At 36.5% G+C, this 17,360-nt stretch overlaps 1 protein-coding gene across 1 annotated transcript in view; it reads left to right on the plus strand.

Annotated features, from left to right (window-relative positions):
• Positions 1 to 17,360, plus strand: part of LOC5576187 (lachesin) — a 272,529-nt gene that overhangs the window by 243,366 nt on the left and 11,803 nt on the right. The window contains 1 exon segment of the mRNA XM_021851098.1: positions 2,176 to 2,304. Coding sequence (XP_021706790.1) covers positions 2,176 to 2,304 — 129 coding nt within the window.

Here is a 17,360-nt window from a genome sequence, read left to right on the forward strand (position 1 = left end):
CATCTACTTATTGTTCATTAAGCTGCTCCTTGATATGTTCATAGTCTGTTGTAGTTGCATAAGAAAACCTACGTTGGAATTCGTTGTCTCAATCGATGTTGCTGAAGTTGCTTCTAATGTCTCCTTACTAGAAACATTCAAGTTGGAGTTCGTTGATTCTATTGAAGTTTTTCCTGACTAGGAATATTCATATTGGAATCCGTTGACTGTATTGAAGTTGCTGATGCTGATGATTCTATTGTTTTCTCTTCCATGCAAACATCTTCCTCTTTACTACTTGATAAGTCATCACTGCTTGATAATGCTGTTCTTTTGGCCAATTGTAAATGACACGAACCGCAAATTTTAAATTGTTTATTAAGCTGATTTTCATCTGCAAATCCTAGTTCAACTAATTTGGCAATATTACTTTCCGTAAGATTTCGGTAACTTTTTGAACACTTTTTTGAAAACACATTTACACAACCTTTGTTGATGGTGTTCATTTTATACTTCATTGTTCTAAGCTATCTTTTACTTTTCACTTGATTATCACTTGCTTGTTTATCACATGCTTGTGTCTTTGCTGCATCAGCTCTTTTTTTATACCAACATGGATACTTGAATCAACTATTAGGTACGTTTCTGTCCGACCACAAAAATATACCAACGTGCTGTACTTTAAGGAAATATCAGGTATACTTGTGTGAGACAACTGGGCACGTTACTCCTCTACTCATAAAGCTTTTGTTTTCGAATGGATATATTTCATTATCTTAAATCGATATAAATGCATGTCACGTATTGATTGCTTAATATTCGTTATTTTGTTGTTTTTCAACTTTTAACATTTTGTTCCATATTTTCTTGATAATTACATATCAAAATATAACAATGTTGAATGTTGAAGTTGTGTTAAAAAAAATAAATAAATCATTTTTACAGGGCACATTTTTTATTTCGCCTCATACCATGAAAAATTACCAAATCAATATTTTTTCAAACATTTTAGTCAAAAATTATCTGCTCTTTCAGACAATGAACAAATTTCTAGGCTTATGAGCCTCGAAAAGCATTCGAAAATGACCGAAAATTGAAAATTATATCATAATTTTGTATTGAAATCGCTGTATCTTTAAAACGGTAAAAGTAAGCCTGATTTTCCCGTGTACCTTTTTTGTTAGAAATTTTGCGTACTTTCATAAAATCGAGTTGAAAAACATGTAAAAAGTTTATTATGACCATTTTCAAAAATTCACCTTTTTTTTTAAAATATCATAACTTTTTTGTCCATGATTTCTCCATTTTGACCCACTATGCAAAAGACTTCATTTTTTGTCTACTTAAAAAAAAATAAAAAAAAATAATAAATACGATTTTTGAGAAAATTGATTTTAAGCTCTATTTTCGATATATAAAAAATTACAACATATTTTTTACGGTGTATATTTTTATTCCAGATGGTCTCAACAATAACCTAAAACTTTGCGGAAGACACCAAACTGATCGGACAAACCGTTTCTAAGTTATAATTTTTTGAAAATTATTAAGGTCCTTCTCAAAAGTAAGGCTAGAGTCAAAATGGCGAACCGATGATGCAAAAAGGCATTTTTGGGCATAAAAAAAGCATGTGCAAAATTTCATCCAAACCAAAAAATATAAAAATGAAATTTGGGAAGAAAGTCGTCATTTTCTGTAGAACCGCTCTATTTCAAAATTTTGACCGAAAAAAAATATCCTGTTACTCCTATGTGCGTTGGTTAGTTGGTAGGGGTGCAGGTGACATATCGAGCGTCACGTGGCGCTAACTAAATTGCCGGTAATAACGTTGCCTCCTTCATTACTTTTAGCGAAGGTGGAAAATTGAATGGGACCGAGTGGTGAGGAAACACCACCGAAAACGCTCAGCCCACTCATATTTTGTCGCAGTTTATTACGTTCGCATGTCCCAACAGGGTGGAAAAGCCCACCCTCCCCCATGAGACAACTACCATGCGCTTGGTAATTTATGGAGCAATTTCCTGGCATCCGACGCGGAACAATTCATCTTGTTGAATTTTATTAACTCAAACTTCCACTCTTTTCTCGTTTCCTACTGTTGCTGCTGCTGCTGCTGCTGCCTCACACGACGTGGAAACTCGTTGAACGGATCCGGAACCCCCGGTGGAAACTTGGAACCCGATTCTGACCTACCAGTTGATACCCATATTGGTAATTTTCTAAATTTATCAAACGTAGATAGGAGACAGATGGGCGCCTACCTGTGCATCGCTTCGAACGAGGTTCCGCCGGCCGTCAGCAAGCGAGTCTATCTCAACGTGAACTGTAAGTATATTTGAGCGGAAATTGGGTTATTCGGGAAGTGAGTTGCATGTCTTTAGAGACTCTCTTGAGCTGGAGTATGTTACGGGAGAATCTATGATTTATTTTCATGGATGAGTTTGAATTTTATTTGAGAGTGAAACTTCTGATTTTTTTAAGTAATTTAAATTGCAGTCAATATGCTCTAGATATAGAGTCCGCTCTCCACATCTCGATATCTTTTCCTATGTCGATGATTTTTTTCGGTCCCTTCATTCTGCATACATTTTCATACACTCTCCATAGCTCGATATGATTTTCTTTCCCAATTTTCTCTCCGTATGTCGATATGCCCATTATCAAAGGTTACTAGACAAACAGACGTCATTACGTCTGTTTGTTTTCGGTTTTCCTAGTAACGGAGGGATTTTCAATCTAGTATTCATTAAAAAATTGTTTTATGTCTCGATTTCTCCCTCGATTTCGATCTCGATGGCCCTTCGATATCGAAATGTTGAGAGTCGACTGTAGGGGAAGACGGGGTAAGACCACCCGCCTAAGCAATTTAATTAATATGTCAAAATCAAGACTCAATAAATCATTTTTCGACACAGCATGTCGTTTTTTGAAGCCTTAGGTATGATCAAAATATATCATAGGTGTTGTATTTGTAAAAATTTATTTACATATATCTTGATGCTTGAAAAAGTGATGTCTTATCACGATTATTTTTAGCGACGGGGTAAAACCGCCCACCCACGGGGTATAGCGACCACCTCGATTTTCGTGCATAATTTTGCGAAAAATTATATCAGTTCTCTATGATTCTAAAAAGTATAATGTTTTATGAATTCTACATTGATTCACGTGGATACTGAATCATTTTTAGGGTTTAATAATTCAAAAAAACATAGATATAAACTTATTATCACCTTAAGGCACCCATATTTTGGAAAAATGTGCAAATTTGGATTGAATTTTTAACAAAATTGATTTCATTTTACTTGAATAGTAATGTACAACGTAGTTACTAGTTTAAAAATGGTAACATCGTTAACGAGATTTTATCAAATTATTTTTTTTTGTTTATTAGTGACACTTTACACCAGAAAGGTGCATTCGTGTCAGGAAGAAAAATTTAACTTTACTATTTCACTTTTAACAATTTATTGCGATCACAGTTTCGCATACAATCTTGTATCGTGTAGATATTTCAACAATTTTTCATTATTTTCATTACTGTTATCCAATACTTCTGTAAGGCTTAACGATTCGATGGCGTTTCTTTGTCTTACCAGTTCGTACTTCCTACAGTGTAGAATAAGGTGTCGCACATCAGTTACGGTTCCGCAACATTCGCAGATGGGCAGGGACTCCTTCTTCAGTAAAAAAGTATGAGTTAGTCGCATGTGACCGATTCTCAACCTTGTTAGCACGCGTTGGTCGGCCGCACTGCCGCAGTCTAGCCACTTCTGCGTATCGTGTTTAATCTCTCTCAACTTCGTGTCTCTCATTGCGTACCATTGAGTGTCCCACTGGCGCCGTACAGGTATTTTAGTCGCTCGCAGAGCATCTTCGGCGGGGATAGGAGTATCGATGGTCGGTAGCTGTCGAGCCTCTTTTGCCAAGCGATCAGCTTCGTTGTTACCGGTAACGCCGGCATGCCCCGGGATCCAACAAAAACGCACATTTTTTGTTTCGTACCACGTGTTCAATCTCCTAAATCCACGGGTGTTTGGAATATTCTGCCTCCAGGGCCTGCAGGCAACTGGCCGAATCCTTAAAGATCACCACCTCGTTTCTTATGTTGGGGATTTAAACCGCCTTCTTTATCGCAAACGCCTCGGCAGAGAAAACGCTGCATTCTTTTGGTAGACTAAAAGTCTCGGCCAGACCTAAATTGTAGAAGGCGGCTCCTACCGTATCATCGCGCTTGGAAGCGTCCGTGTAGTCGACGGTCGAGTTGTGGAAGCGAGTCGATAGTAAATGCTGGACGACTGGGCGGACTTTCTCCGGTGGGTCACCGGCTTTGATACTCCTCTTCACGTCCCATACAATTGAGGGTTTCCGTTCGTTCCAAGCTCGATCGCCTTGTCTCACATGTTGACCGATTGCAGGGAGTGCTGTGTTGGTGATTTCCTCCAAACGATCGGATGCGCGCCGAATCAAAGGGAGTGTGTTGTTACGGCTGCTCTTAGAAATAATACGGATGGCTGTCCTCGCTACGCATTGAACCGTCAGCAGTTCAAAAGGAAGGGTGCCCGCTTCCGCCATGATCGAGTTGATCGGGCTAGTGACAAACGCTCCGGAAGCAAACCGAACCATTTTATTGTATGCCAGAGCGAGGATCTGCAAAGCTGCTGGTCCTCCTCGGCTCACCAATCCGACTCCGTACGTCAGCTTTGCAGTGACTAAAACCGATCCGACTTGCAGCAGATTTGTCCGATTGCCTCGGGGTAATTTGGCTCCGATCATCTGGAGTATTCGTAGACGTGACTCACATGCTATCTTCGCAATTTTGCAATGGGGCTTGAATGTCGACGGACCCCAGATACCCAGAACCCTCAGCCGGTTGGTTTTCGGAATGGAGACTTGATCAACTACTACACTCCGCGCCTGTTCTTGTTGTTGTTGTTTGTGAGTGACTTTAACCCGAAGGTCATTCGTCCCGCCGGTTCCCGACGCGCATTTGGGCAACAGTAGAAAATATGCGACTTTGCCGCAGACATTGCAAACACAACACTCTTCGCTCATTTACATACAGCCTTCACGGCGGTCTGCAGTTTTTGGTGTAATCCTTCACTTTTATCCCTTTTTACGACGAGGAGGATGTCGTCGGCGTACAGGAGTATGTCGACTCCATCCGGCAGTATCCGGAAGATGGGTTGCATCGCCACCAGGAACAGCGTTACGGATCCCTGTGGCACACCATTTTCCAGCTTGTGTTCACTGGACGTGTAACCACCCAACGACACCTGAAACGTTCGCTCCGAGAGGAAGCTTTGCAGAAGCTTCATCATCCGACCACGTATCCGCCATGATTTCAAAGTGCGAAGAATACCGGTGGTGGTGTCGTATCACGGTGTCTTTATGGATGAACTTTATTACAAAAAAATAGGTAAGTCTGAAATTTCGAACTAAAAACAATTAGACTTTGCTCTTTCATTTGCGACCAAAATCAAAATAATCGGTCGGGGGGTCCAGAACATTTTTTTTATTTTGTGTGAAGTATTCATGGATATGTGTTTTTGTACCGACACACATTGCGTTGAACATAGATAAGGGACAAACTGCAAGATCAAACAATTTGAACACCTTGGCTTGGAAGGTAAAATTGTTCTTGCTCAAAAGAGCTGTAATAAGCATATTAACATATGATATACGCATAATTGCAAAACTGTCTCAAACGTCATTTTAGTTATTGTCCACGAAAAACCTTGAAAATCGTACTTAAATTGGTCATAATGATGTAAGAAGTTATTAGGAAAAAATTTTAATAGGTGAAGATGCATCGATATCAAACCTCGAACTTTCAAGAGCTTGTTTGTAGATTTGTATCTTGAGAACCTGACAACCTTTTGCGTTGAACATTTTATTGATTAGTCGCCACCAGCGAGTGACCAGCGAGTTACCGGTTGTCTGCTTCTCGAGTCCTCCGATAATTTTGTAAGGCTTGTCACGCATGGCTTAACCCCCTCCCCCCTTGGAGCGTGACGTAATTTGTGCATGACCCCTAGATACAAAAGTGACTCATCCGCCTTTCAAACAACACAATTTCAGTAATTCGAATTAACTAGTAGAGGGCTTTGCATGTGATAAACCTTGTTATAAGGCATGTAATATACTTGCCCCATGGTGCTGAAAAATACGCTAATTTGGATGGTATTTGAGATGTTTCAAATCTTATATTTTTTATGTTATTTTCTTAATGGCACAGTGCTTATGAAAAGATCAGAAAAAAAGATTATGTATGTATGTATGTATGTAGGTAGCCACCAATCCTTGCTTGAGTCTTGCTCTGCATGCGGCTCCACTCAACAGTAAGGTCAAATTTTATTACCAATCTGCATTCAACATATCGCTGTATGAAGGGCCAAAAGGGGGGTGGCGGACCCGTAAGTAGAAACACTTACGCGAAACCCGCGGGAAATAGAGAATCTCCTTCCAGCCATATGATCCAACAGATTGAGTATTAGAATTTGCAATACTTGTCGAGCTTTCCACGGAAAGGTTTGTTAGAAGAAGGGCGCGTCAAATCTTTTACAACTGGTGGAGAGAAAAGTACTAGACGCGAACGACTAACACTTTTCCTCCTGACTCCGATTGGCACTCCACTTCATTGTCCAGTTGTAAATTCAATGATGCCCTGATGCTCCCTCCCTCCCCAAATTATGTGCAATTCAATTATAGTGATATGTTATATAGTAGATAAGATTATAATATATATAATAATATGATAATAAAATATGAAAATAAAATAGTAGTAACAATAAAATATGACGCAGTGAAACAGCATGCAGTATTATATCGGCCGACATATATTTTTCTTTTGAATATTTGTGCTACTGATGGTATTAGGCTGTAGGGAAAAATGATAACAATAAACAAAATATTTAAATAAAAAAATAAAAAATCAGCGGTTTGTTAATAAAGTTTCCGGGTACATCAAAAACAAAATTCCAGCTTCCATATGTTTAGCCTACTGTAGTAAACAAGGACAATTACATTAAAGTCATTTATGAGTAGCAGCATGTAGTGCAAGGATGTTACGGCACATTCTCCTAGATTCCGGCTGACACCCTACTACATCGTCCATCTGTGACTTCTCTGATGCCCTAATGCGCCCTCTCAATACCCCGCATATAATAAATGAAATAATTATAATAAAATATATATAAAATGGAATTTATAGTTGTATATGATATGAATATAGATGTTTCAGAATTTCCATTCTTTAATTGTGATGAATTATTAGTTAGTTAGTTAGTCTCCAAAATAAGGACGAATTACAATTTCCGGAATAAAACGACATGCTGAAATATTAATAGCAGTGATTATGGTAGTATCTCTGATGACTCCATGATGCTTCTGGAAATTATGCCAATGAATTAGTATAACAAACCAATTATAAATAAGTAATTCGTGCACCTCCACTGGACTAGTAGCTATAAGGAATAAGATTGGAAACTTGTTTCTTTGATCCATCAGAAAGTATAATGAAATTTGGTATATCAGCCAAGTTATTCACGGGATGGTTTGTTATAATAAGGGCGCGTCAAATCCATTACAACTGTTGGGATAGAAGAACCCACCTACAAGGATGTTACGGTTACTTCAACCCTTGACTCCGGCTGGCACTCCACTCCATTGTCCAGCTGTAACTTTAATAATGCCCTGATGCACCCTCCCAATATCACCCACGTTTTATGATTCAATTAAATGATTGTTATGTAATAAAATTATATACAATAATTGAAATGTAAAAATATAGGATATCATGCAAAAACTCGATGATTTGACCTAGAATTGATGAATTTTCATGAATAATATTAAATACATAATAACAGATTGTTCCAACAAGCCTGAAAAAAATACAATGACAAATTATGTTTGTAGATAGACAATTTATGTATGTAGATAATTTGAATTCATAATACCGTTGTATGCAGGGTCAAAGAGGGTGTGGCGGACCCTTAAGTAGAAACACTTACGCGAAAACCGCGGAAAAAAGAGATATATATATATATATATATATATATATATATATATATATATATATATATATATATATATATATATATATATATATATATATATATATATATATATATATATATATATATATATATATATATATATATATATATATATATATATATATATATATATATATATATATATTATAATATGAATTAGATTATACGACATTCAACTGACCTGCGTGAAAAAATGTTATAAATATAATGAGACATATAAATGTATTGAAATTCATATAAATAAAAGATCATGTAAATGCATGAAATGCAAAATCATATTGTATGAGTTAGAACAAAATTCCATTGAAATTTAATTTATATGGAATATCCAACAATGTACTACTGGTACTGCTGAAAAAATGTGATTTACTTCTAGTAACACTAGCAGTCGATAATTCATTAGTAATTTTAAATAAATAAGACTGTTTGTCAAATGATATCTAGTAACTAAGAATTGATACTTTGTCTGATTTTTTGTTTGGATTGCTGTAAAATGTGGAGAATAACAAGCTTATGACTAAAAAAATAAAACATTGAAAGTAAGATTTGATATGCATTCGATGGTGAGTCAGACTGGACCAGTGAAGTAAAGGCCTTTGTGGATAGAGATGTAACCGCAGTATGTGTTGTCTAATAGAAGGACAAAATACGTATACCATAAGAACCATAGGCTGAAAGATGAATATCAATGATAAAGTCAGTATCACCGGTAGCTAGACTCCATTATCCTTCTGAAAATTATATCAATCATACAGTATGATAAACTAAGAATTTGTTATTAATTTGCGTTCCTAGAATGCAATAGTTGAATCAAATATTAGATAATCTATATTAATAAAGTAATACAATGTAAAAAGAAAATAGTCACTCTGTTTTCTCCATCTTATGGCCAATCATGAGAAAACTGGGAACTTCTCATGTCTTTTTTATCCCCTAATTTTATATAAATAGTCGGTAGTCAATATCAATTCGGCAACACTTCATTTTCTATTCGACGGCCATAAATCCACATATTTATATAAACCTACATATGAGAGAATTTAACAATTACATGTGAAAGCTACTGTTGAATCGTCAACACGACAGTTTTTGTTTTCTCCTTTCAACCTACAAAAAACTGAATCAATATGAAACGCAAATACCCACACCTACCAGTTTCACCCAAAACTCCACTATCGAGCACCGTTTTGAAGTTCTGCAATTGACAACAGATGAACATGTATAGTGTTGTACATTTATGCATCAACACCGCTGGCTAATTACATTCAAGCGTGAAAAAAGCACATTCTGCACCTATGTAACAGAGACAGAATCAAAACAAACCAGCTGTTTCATTCGATGCTCCAGATTCCAGAGGCACGGCTGAAGAAAACTATCGCTCTCCTGCTTCAACACGAGATAAAAAGAACAAAACAGAATTGATAGTCCCTTCCCCGCTAACTGCCGCTCCACAATCTATCAATCATTGACAACACATGACATCTACTTCTAGACTAGAATTGGGCAATCTGTAAACACCTCATGCACTTATATCAGCGGTATGAAAATAAAAAATATGTTTAATAATTCCTGGCGTCACACCATCCATTTTTGCACCATGCTGCAAAATTTAACAATTCTGATGTTTTTTTTTTTTTTTTTTTTCAACTGTATTAAAAACATTTAATTGTGTTAAATGTAGAATATTTTTTCACGATCGCCCAATTCAATTTATCATCATCGACGGAACACTCACACATTTTGCAATCATATACCACATTCACTCAAACCTCTGTAACACAACTCGGCCGTCGCAATAATATTCAACTCGCCAACTGATGGAATGGAAAGCTACGTTTCACAGGACTACAATAGCATTTTTTTTCAAGAGGGTATACTTAGCTTTGTAAACGCTGCTGTTCCTCGGCTATCTATCATTAAATGCGTTTCAATGATGATGATGTTTCAGACGGCGATGAAAAAATATGGCGTCCCCACCATGTGAGCCACGATAAATCACCAACTTTTAAACTATTTTTCACACCATCACATCCAAATTTTTGGCACATTTTATATAAAATCTAATGAAAAACAGTTTTAAAAACACAACGATATGAAAATATTGTATTGTATTGATTAAAAACACAGTATATATTAATAAAACTGAAGGACACAAATCTAAATTGAAACGATCCGGAGCAGTGTTGCCGAACTGATGATCAGAAAAAAAGATTATGAGGCTAAAATGAGTTTGGGATTTTTGTACTTGTTTGCAGTACTATAACTCCATATTATCCCATCTACCGGCAGCTTCATATTTTCAAAATATTCAAATCGCGATAACTTTTTTGTTTCTCAATATTTTTGAAAAAAATTTCCACAACTTCTCAAAAAACTCTCTTATTTTCAGAATCTGTATCGGTTTTGAGCATTGGGCATCTATAGTCGGAGATATTCCTTGGGGGACCGACGCATAGCCATAACTCTCGTAATTATCTTTTTTGGGGGACGGGCCTGGTGTAGTGGTTAGAACACACGCCTCTCACGCCTAGGACCTGGGATCGAATCCCATCCCCGAGATAGTCCTTCGGAAGGGAAGTAAAGCCGTTGGTCCCGAGATGAACTAGCCCAGGGCTAAAAATCTCGTTAATAAAGATAGAAACAAAATTATCTTTGGCTACAGTTTTTTTCAAATATTCGGTTATTCGCTTTTCAAAACTGAACTTTGATGAAAGTCTACTGTGAAGAAATTAAACAAATCGGTGTAACTGTTTTTGAGCAATGAGCTTTTATACTTTTGGTACCACTCTAGCCGTAACGAGATCTTGAAAATTTCATAAAACATCATATTGGAATTTTATATGGGAAGTGTCGGTCCCCCAAGGAACACCGAAATATTTTTAAAACCAGTTGACCAATGGTCAATACCGGCATAGATTCCAAAGGTAGAAGAGTTTTTTGAGAAGTTGTGAAGAAATGGTGGAAAAATATAGAGAAACAAAAAAGTTATCGCGATTCAAATATATTTTTGTGCTGAAAAAATGAAGCTGCCGGTAGAGCGGTTAAGCTAAATAATAGCAAACAAACTCATGAATACCTCTTCTGCTATCTGTCGAATTGAATTTCTCTCTTCAGCAAATTTCTTTATTATGGTTTTAAGAAAGAGCTGTTACAATGGGATAATGAGTTTGTACTTACATTACAGTACAAGCGTGTTTGGAACATGCCTCAAAACTTCTTCATAGTAATTTCCATATAAACCTACATTGTCTTTGGGCCACCTTAAATCACCACCTAGAAAGCTGCGAATTTCACAGAACACTATTTTTATAGTAAGGATAGTAAGGAACATATGTGAGATTGAATTCTCAAACATTTTTTTAATTTTGAACCGCCCTAATGTACATAAACACATAGATAGGCAAATTCAAACATACAGTGAAACCTCCATGAGTCGATATTGAAGGGACTATCGACTCATGGAAATATCGAGTCATGGAGCAGCAATCCTTTGGAAAGCTGCTTCTAGGGACCATCATAGTAACCATGAAAATTTGTTTTTAGTATGGTTCCATGAGTCGATATCGAGTCATGGAACATCGACTCATGGAGGTATTACTGTATGTGCAAGTCTCTCGAAATCAAACAAAAAAAAATTACTCTGGACCCCCCGACCGATTATTTTGGTTTTAGCAGCAAATTAACGCGAGAAACCTAGACTTTATTGTGGAGAAGTTTCAGACTTACCTATTTTTTTGTAATAAACTTGTTCTACGAAACACACCGTGGTATGCCTTCGACAGACCCAGAGACGCTATCAAACAGTGCTCGTCGGCGTTCGGTATCGACCTCTCCAGCTCGGCGAAGTATGTGTCGGTACCACGTCCCACACATAAAGCGTGCTGACGTTTGTCAAGTCGTCCGTTGGACTCCAGCTCCGTGATTAAACGACGGTTTCTGCTGTAATCCGTTCGTATAGCTCCCAATCAGCCCGATCGTACAGCCATTTTCGTCGTGTTGTTTGCTGATTCGACCACCCAGGTATGGATACTACAATCGGGAAGTGATCGCTACCGTGCGTGTCTGTTAAGGTCCACCTGGTGAATCTCCGAGCTAGACTCTCTGTGCAGATGGTCACATCGATCGCCGAAGTGTTGCCCGAAGCCGGGTCGATGCGGGTAGCTGAGCCGTCATTCAAGATCACCATTTGCTTCGTCAGGATTGTTTCGGCTATGAATCGCCCAAGCGCGCTTGATTGGTGCGATCCCCATGCGATGTGGTGAGCGTTGAAGTCTCCGAGGAGTGAAATCGGACCTTCCAGCTGGTCGAACAATTCATCCAGTGCGGTCTGGCACTGAGCTGAACTCGGAGGGACATATATCGACACAACGGTTGCCTGGATCGGCGCGTGAAGGCGAGCAACAACGAGATGCAGAGAGGTATCGACTTGGATGCCTTCGAAAGGTATGCCTTCCCGGATGGCAAGGCCTACACCATGTTGCTAGTAGTTAGCGTTCGTAGACTGTAGCAGCAACGTGTAGTTTCTGCCAACGAAGTCTGGCGGAACAACAGTCTGGTTCACCTTGGTCTCCTGCAAAGCTACGACGCACAGTTCGAGGTCGGAGATTAACAGCTTTAGCTCGCTTATGTTGGCCCTAAGACCACGGATATTCCACTGGAGGGCGAAGCAGCCGCCGGAGCGACTATCCGTAGCTGTTCGTGTGGTGGATGACGAGGTTGATAATCTTCGGATCGGTGGGTCTGTTGTGGGAGAAAGAGGGAGTGTGGTAGCCTCTGTTACACCAACTAAATAAATTAATAATACGTGTAAGATGTACTACATTCTGTGAAATATTAAAACATTATAGCCAAATATTACTGTTTATTTTGATGAAAAAACAATACAACATTTTAATTATGGAAGTTTTTGAGACTTCACATATAGACAGATAGGGTGAATAAGAAGAAAAAGAACAAGAAGAAAAAGAAGAAGAAGAAGAAGAAGAAGAAGAAGAAGAAGAAGAAGAAGAAGAAGAAGAAGAAGAAAAGAAGAATATCAGTTTTGATAAATTTTGCTTTTTTAATCTCTCTTTTTCTGAGAAAACCAATACAGGTCGGACTCGATTATCCGGAGTATCGATTTTTTTTTCACTACGGATAATCGAACCCTCCTTTTAATTGAATCACTAAAAGAAAAACTAAAATCAACGATAAAAGAATTCAAATATTATCTTTCATAGTTGTTTTATATATGATGCAGTGGCGTAGCCAGAAATTATTTCTAGGAGCGTTAGGAGGCATGAGAAGAAAACACTTGTTTTGACCGGCATACACAAAAAAACCTTTTAAGTCCCCTTTTTCTTACCTACGTCAAAAACTGCAAAGCCATTCATATTGTATATTGCCATGCCAAATTTTCTCAAATTTATGCACTCCGGATAATCGAGTCTAAAATTCCGGATAATCGAATCCCGGATAATCGAGTCTCCGGATAATCGAGTTTAACCTGTAATGGCTTGAGTGGTTAAAATTAAAAAGGCAAAACTGATCAATTCAGTTATTCTTCTATTCATCATCATCATCTTCTTCTTCTTCTTCTTCTTGGCATTACATCCCCACTGGGACATACCCTGCTTCTCAGCTTGTTCTACACACTTAGATTAAATTACTGGGGTCGGTAAAATTTTATTGGGTTTTGGAACTACCGAAAAAGTCAGTAAAATGAAAACTGTCGCCACGCGTAATTGAAAAGCAAATTTCACCATGTTTTATTTTTTATCGATGTGTGCTATAAAAAGAAAGCTCTCTGCAAAATTTCAGTGAAAAATATCTGTTTTTCGAATTCTGACATTTTATTTTAGTTTACTGACTTTTTCGGTAGTTCAAAAACCCAGTTATTCTTACCGAACAGATTGAGTGTGTATGTTCACTTTCACAGTCATAAACTGAGACTTTTCTCTATCTAATTTGCCATTTTCACATTCACTTTTTTATTATAACCTAGACACCTTCAGACTTTGATTTGCCTCAGACGGTAAGGAATACCAAAATCGTATCTTTTCAATTTCAAATAAAAACCCTGAAATTTCCGTACAACTTTGTAGCTATGGTCACATATAAAGTCCAACCGACTTTATTTTAACATTTCCTGAGCTGTTATTTAACAAGCCTACTATTTTTTGTTATTTACTTTTATTGACTTGTGGTCAGTGCTGGAAATGGTAATAGTAGTAGGCTTGAATTTTCGCGAAAATCACGTGGCTCTCCCAGTACAGTAGTTCAAAAACGTTAATCTCATCAAGTAGCCTATGTTGGGTGCACGAATTTTCTAAATCATGAGTGTTATTGAAGGTTCTAAATGCGGGAAAAGCCGCGGGAAATAGAACATTTTTCTACAGTAGTTTTGGGTTGCCCTTAGCAACGGGTGTTTTGCTATTTTCAAGGCATTTTGCCTACAGCAGCGATGGGCGTGAGTTTCACTGGCTTCGCTGACTGTGATTGGCTTTGCTTGGCTACTGTAGAGTGAATTTCAGATTTTTTCCCAACCCTGCTTGTGGTTACAGAATCTTAGAGCGACGAAAGGGGTACACTGCCGTGAATTTCAAGTCATTCCTATTTAATTTTGTAAAAGTAGAAATTGAGAGAACGGGCGTACAAATTTCCAAACTCGATTTTCATATAGTTATTTAAAAAATACAACATTTGAATCTTTATGAAACTTCCACAATTTGCTTTCCATTCTTTTGAGAGAAACATAGGGCATGTTCGTGTTAAATGATACAGATTAGGGACTGATATGTGGGTACTTTTCAGTATGAAACAAATTCGACATGGTGTTTTTTTTTTCTCAATTTTATTAATAGATCATGTTATCTTTTAAGTGTAGCTTAATCTTTGAAAAATCTTTTCAATATTTATTTCGAAAAAATTTTGACGAAATTGCAGATGAGACATATTTACGACTGTACAATCTATCCATTTATTGAAATAAAAATTGAATGGTGTTTGTGTGTCACGAAGTGGCTGGAGAACGGGTTTCGGTTTTGAATATTTTTCCATAGTATTGTTCCTAAAGTTCCGTCGGTTTAAATAAATTTCCGTTGCTGCTCGCTGTGCTCTCGACAAGGCCTATACTCCTAAAACCCTATTTTTCTTGATGGAGAATCGTAAATAGCTTATTAAAATAGCCTATTTTATTGTTTAATTAATACATTTTTGCACTAAACTTGAAATAACTCGGAAATGGCTGTTCCTAGAGAACTGGCAATGAATGGTTTGGAATAATTTAAAGATTCTTATTGTTTCATCAAAACATATGTATTTTGATAAAAAAAAAAAAAAAATGTATATATATATATATATATATATATATATATATATATATATATATATATATATATATATATATATATATATATATATATATATATATATATATATATATATATATATATATACAGCCATTCCATGATGAAAAACCGATCTAGTGGGTCTCCGAATTCCGTGCAAATTTTCTATTTTGTTCCTTATCCGAAATAAGAATACACGTATTTTTGGATTTTTTTATTAGGGTGACCATTTCCGAAACAGGGTGACCAGAAAAATCGCGATCTTGCAAAATTTTTATTTTTAAAAAAATTATAACTTTTGAACCGTTTGACCGATTTTCAATCTTTTTTTCTATTTTTCCTGAAAAGTTGAGACCTTAAGCTTTCATTCCATAAAAAAAAGATTGGAAATCGGTTGATCTGTTCAAAAGTTATGATTTTTTTTAAACATAACAAATCTAATGCGCTGAGATTTACAGTGTGTGCCGATGAAAAATGACTGATTTTTTATTTTCAAAAAAATATATCTCAAAAACTAAAAAACATACATCGCTGAAAATTTGACAGTTTACGTAAAATTTTCTGAACTTTTAAGAAAAAAATGAAAGCATCAATAGCCCCTTTGGTCCCGAGGTCTTCAAAACACGAAAAAACGGAATATATTGACTTTTTTCATGTAAAAAACACAATTTTTGTGAAATTTTATATTTTTCCCAAAAAGTCAATATCTTTAGCCTTCATTTCATCCAAAAAGATTGAAAATCGGTCAAACGGTTCAAAAGTTATATTTTTTTTAAATAAAAATTTTGCAACATCGCGGTTTTTCTGGTCACTCTATTTCGGAAATGGTCACCCTAATCAAAAAATCCAAAAATACGTATATTTTTATTTCGGATAAGGAACAAAATAGCAAATTTGCACGGAATTCGGAGACCCACTAGATCGGTTTTTCATGGAATGGCTGTTTATATATACAAATTGCTTATACAGGTTGGACTCGATTATCCGGAGACTCGATTATCCGGGGACTCGATTATCCGGGATTCGATTATCCGGAATTTTAGACTCGATTATCCGGAATTTTATTTTTTATGTTCTTGTTTTTCAATTTTTATGCATACATCTGAGATAATTTGGTATTGCAATATTCAACATGAATGGTTTTGCAGTTTTGAACGTATTTAAGAACAGGGGGTTTGAAAAAGTGATTTTTGTGTATGCTGGTCAAAAAAAATTGTTTTCTTGTAAAGGCCCTTACTGTTTATAGAAATAATTTCTGGCTACGCCACCGCATCATATAATTAAAACAACAAAAAAGATAATATTTATGTTCTTTTATCGAAGATTTCAATTTTTTCTTAATGATTCGATTATCCGGAAAAAAAATCGATACTCCGGATAATCGAGTCCGACCTGTATTTTGACAGATATGCGTATTTCGACTACCAGTCTTCCTTTGTGTCAGTTTCTGCTGGATGTGTTGATGTGAGTAACTGACACGGAAGAAGACTGCAAGTGGAGTCGAAATTCACGTATCTGTCAAAATTATCAAATGGGGCTCTGCACAAAATTCATTCTCTCTCTTTCACTCTCCCATGAAATTAGTAAACAACAAGGCCAGTAAACGTCAAAATCCCATACAAAATCAAAACAGTGCAGAGGCCTATAGGATAGAGTTTAAAGGTATAACATTACCATTGATTCGCTTTATTAGAGTTGTGCCCCGTGGGTTCAAATACATAAAAGAATCACAAAAAACATCCTGGAAAAAATCTGCCAACTGATTCAGGAGAAATTCATGGAGTGATCCATGAAAATTATTCTAGAGAAATTTTTATTTTTTTTTTTTAAATTCTTCTAAGTATTCCACTTGGAGTGAGTTAATGGAGAAGCTTAAAAAAGATTTCAAGTTATCCACTAGAAAAAAAAAAAAACACAAAGTGGCTAAACAAATGTTAAATCCTTGTGATGGTGTAGTGATATTTGCAGTAAGTTCCGGAAAAAGAAAAAAATCCAT

Source organism: Aedes aegypti, chromosome 3, assembly GCF_002204515.2.
Source record: "Aedes aegypti strain LVP_AGWG chromosome 3, AaegL5.0 Primary Assembly, whole genome shotgun sequence".
Taxonomy (NCBI): domain Eukaryota; kingdom Metazoa; phylum Arthropoda; class Insecta; order Diptera; family Culicidae; genus Aedes; species Aedes aegypti.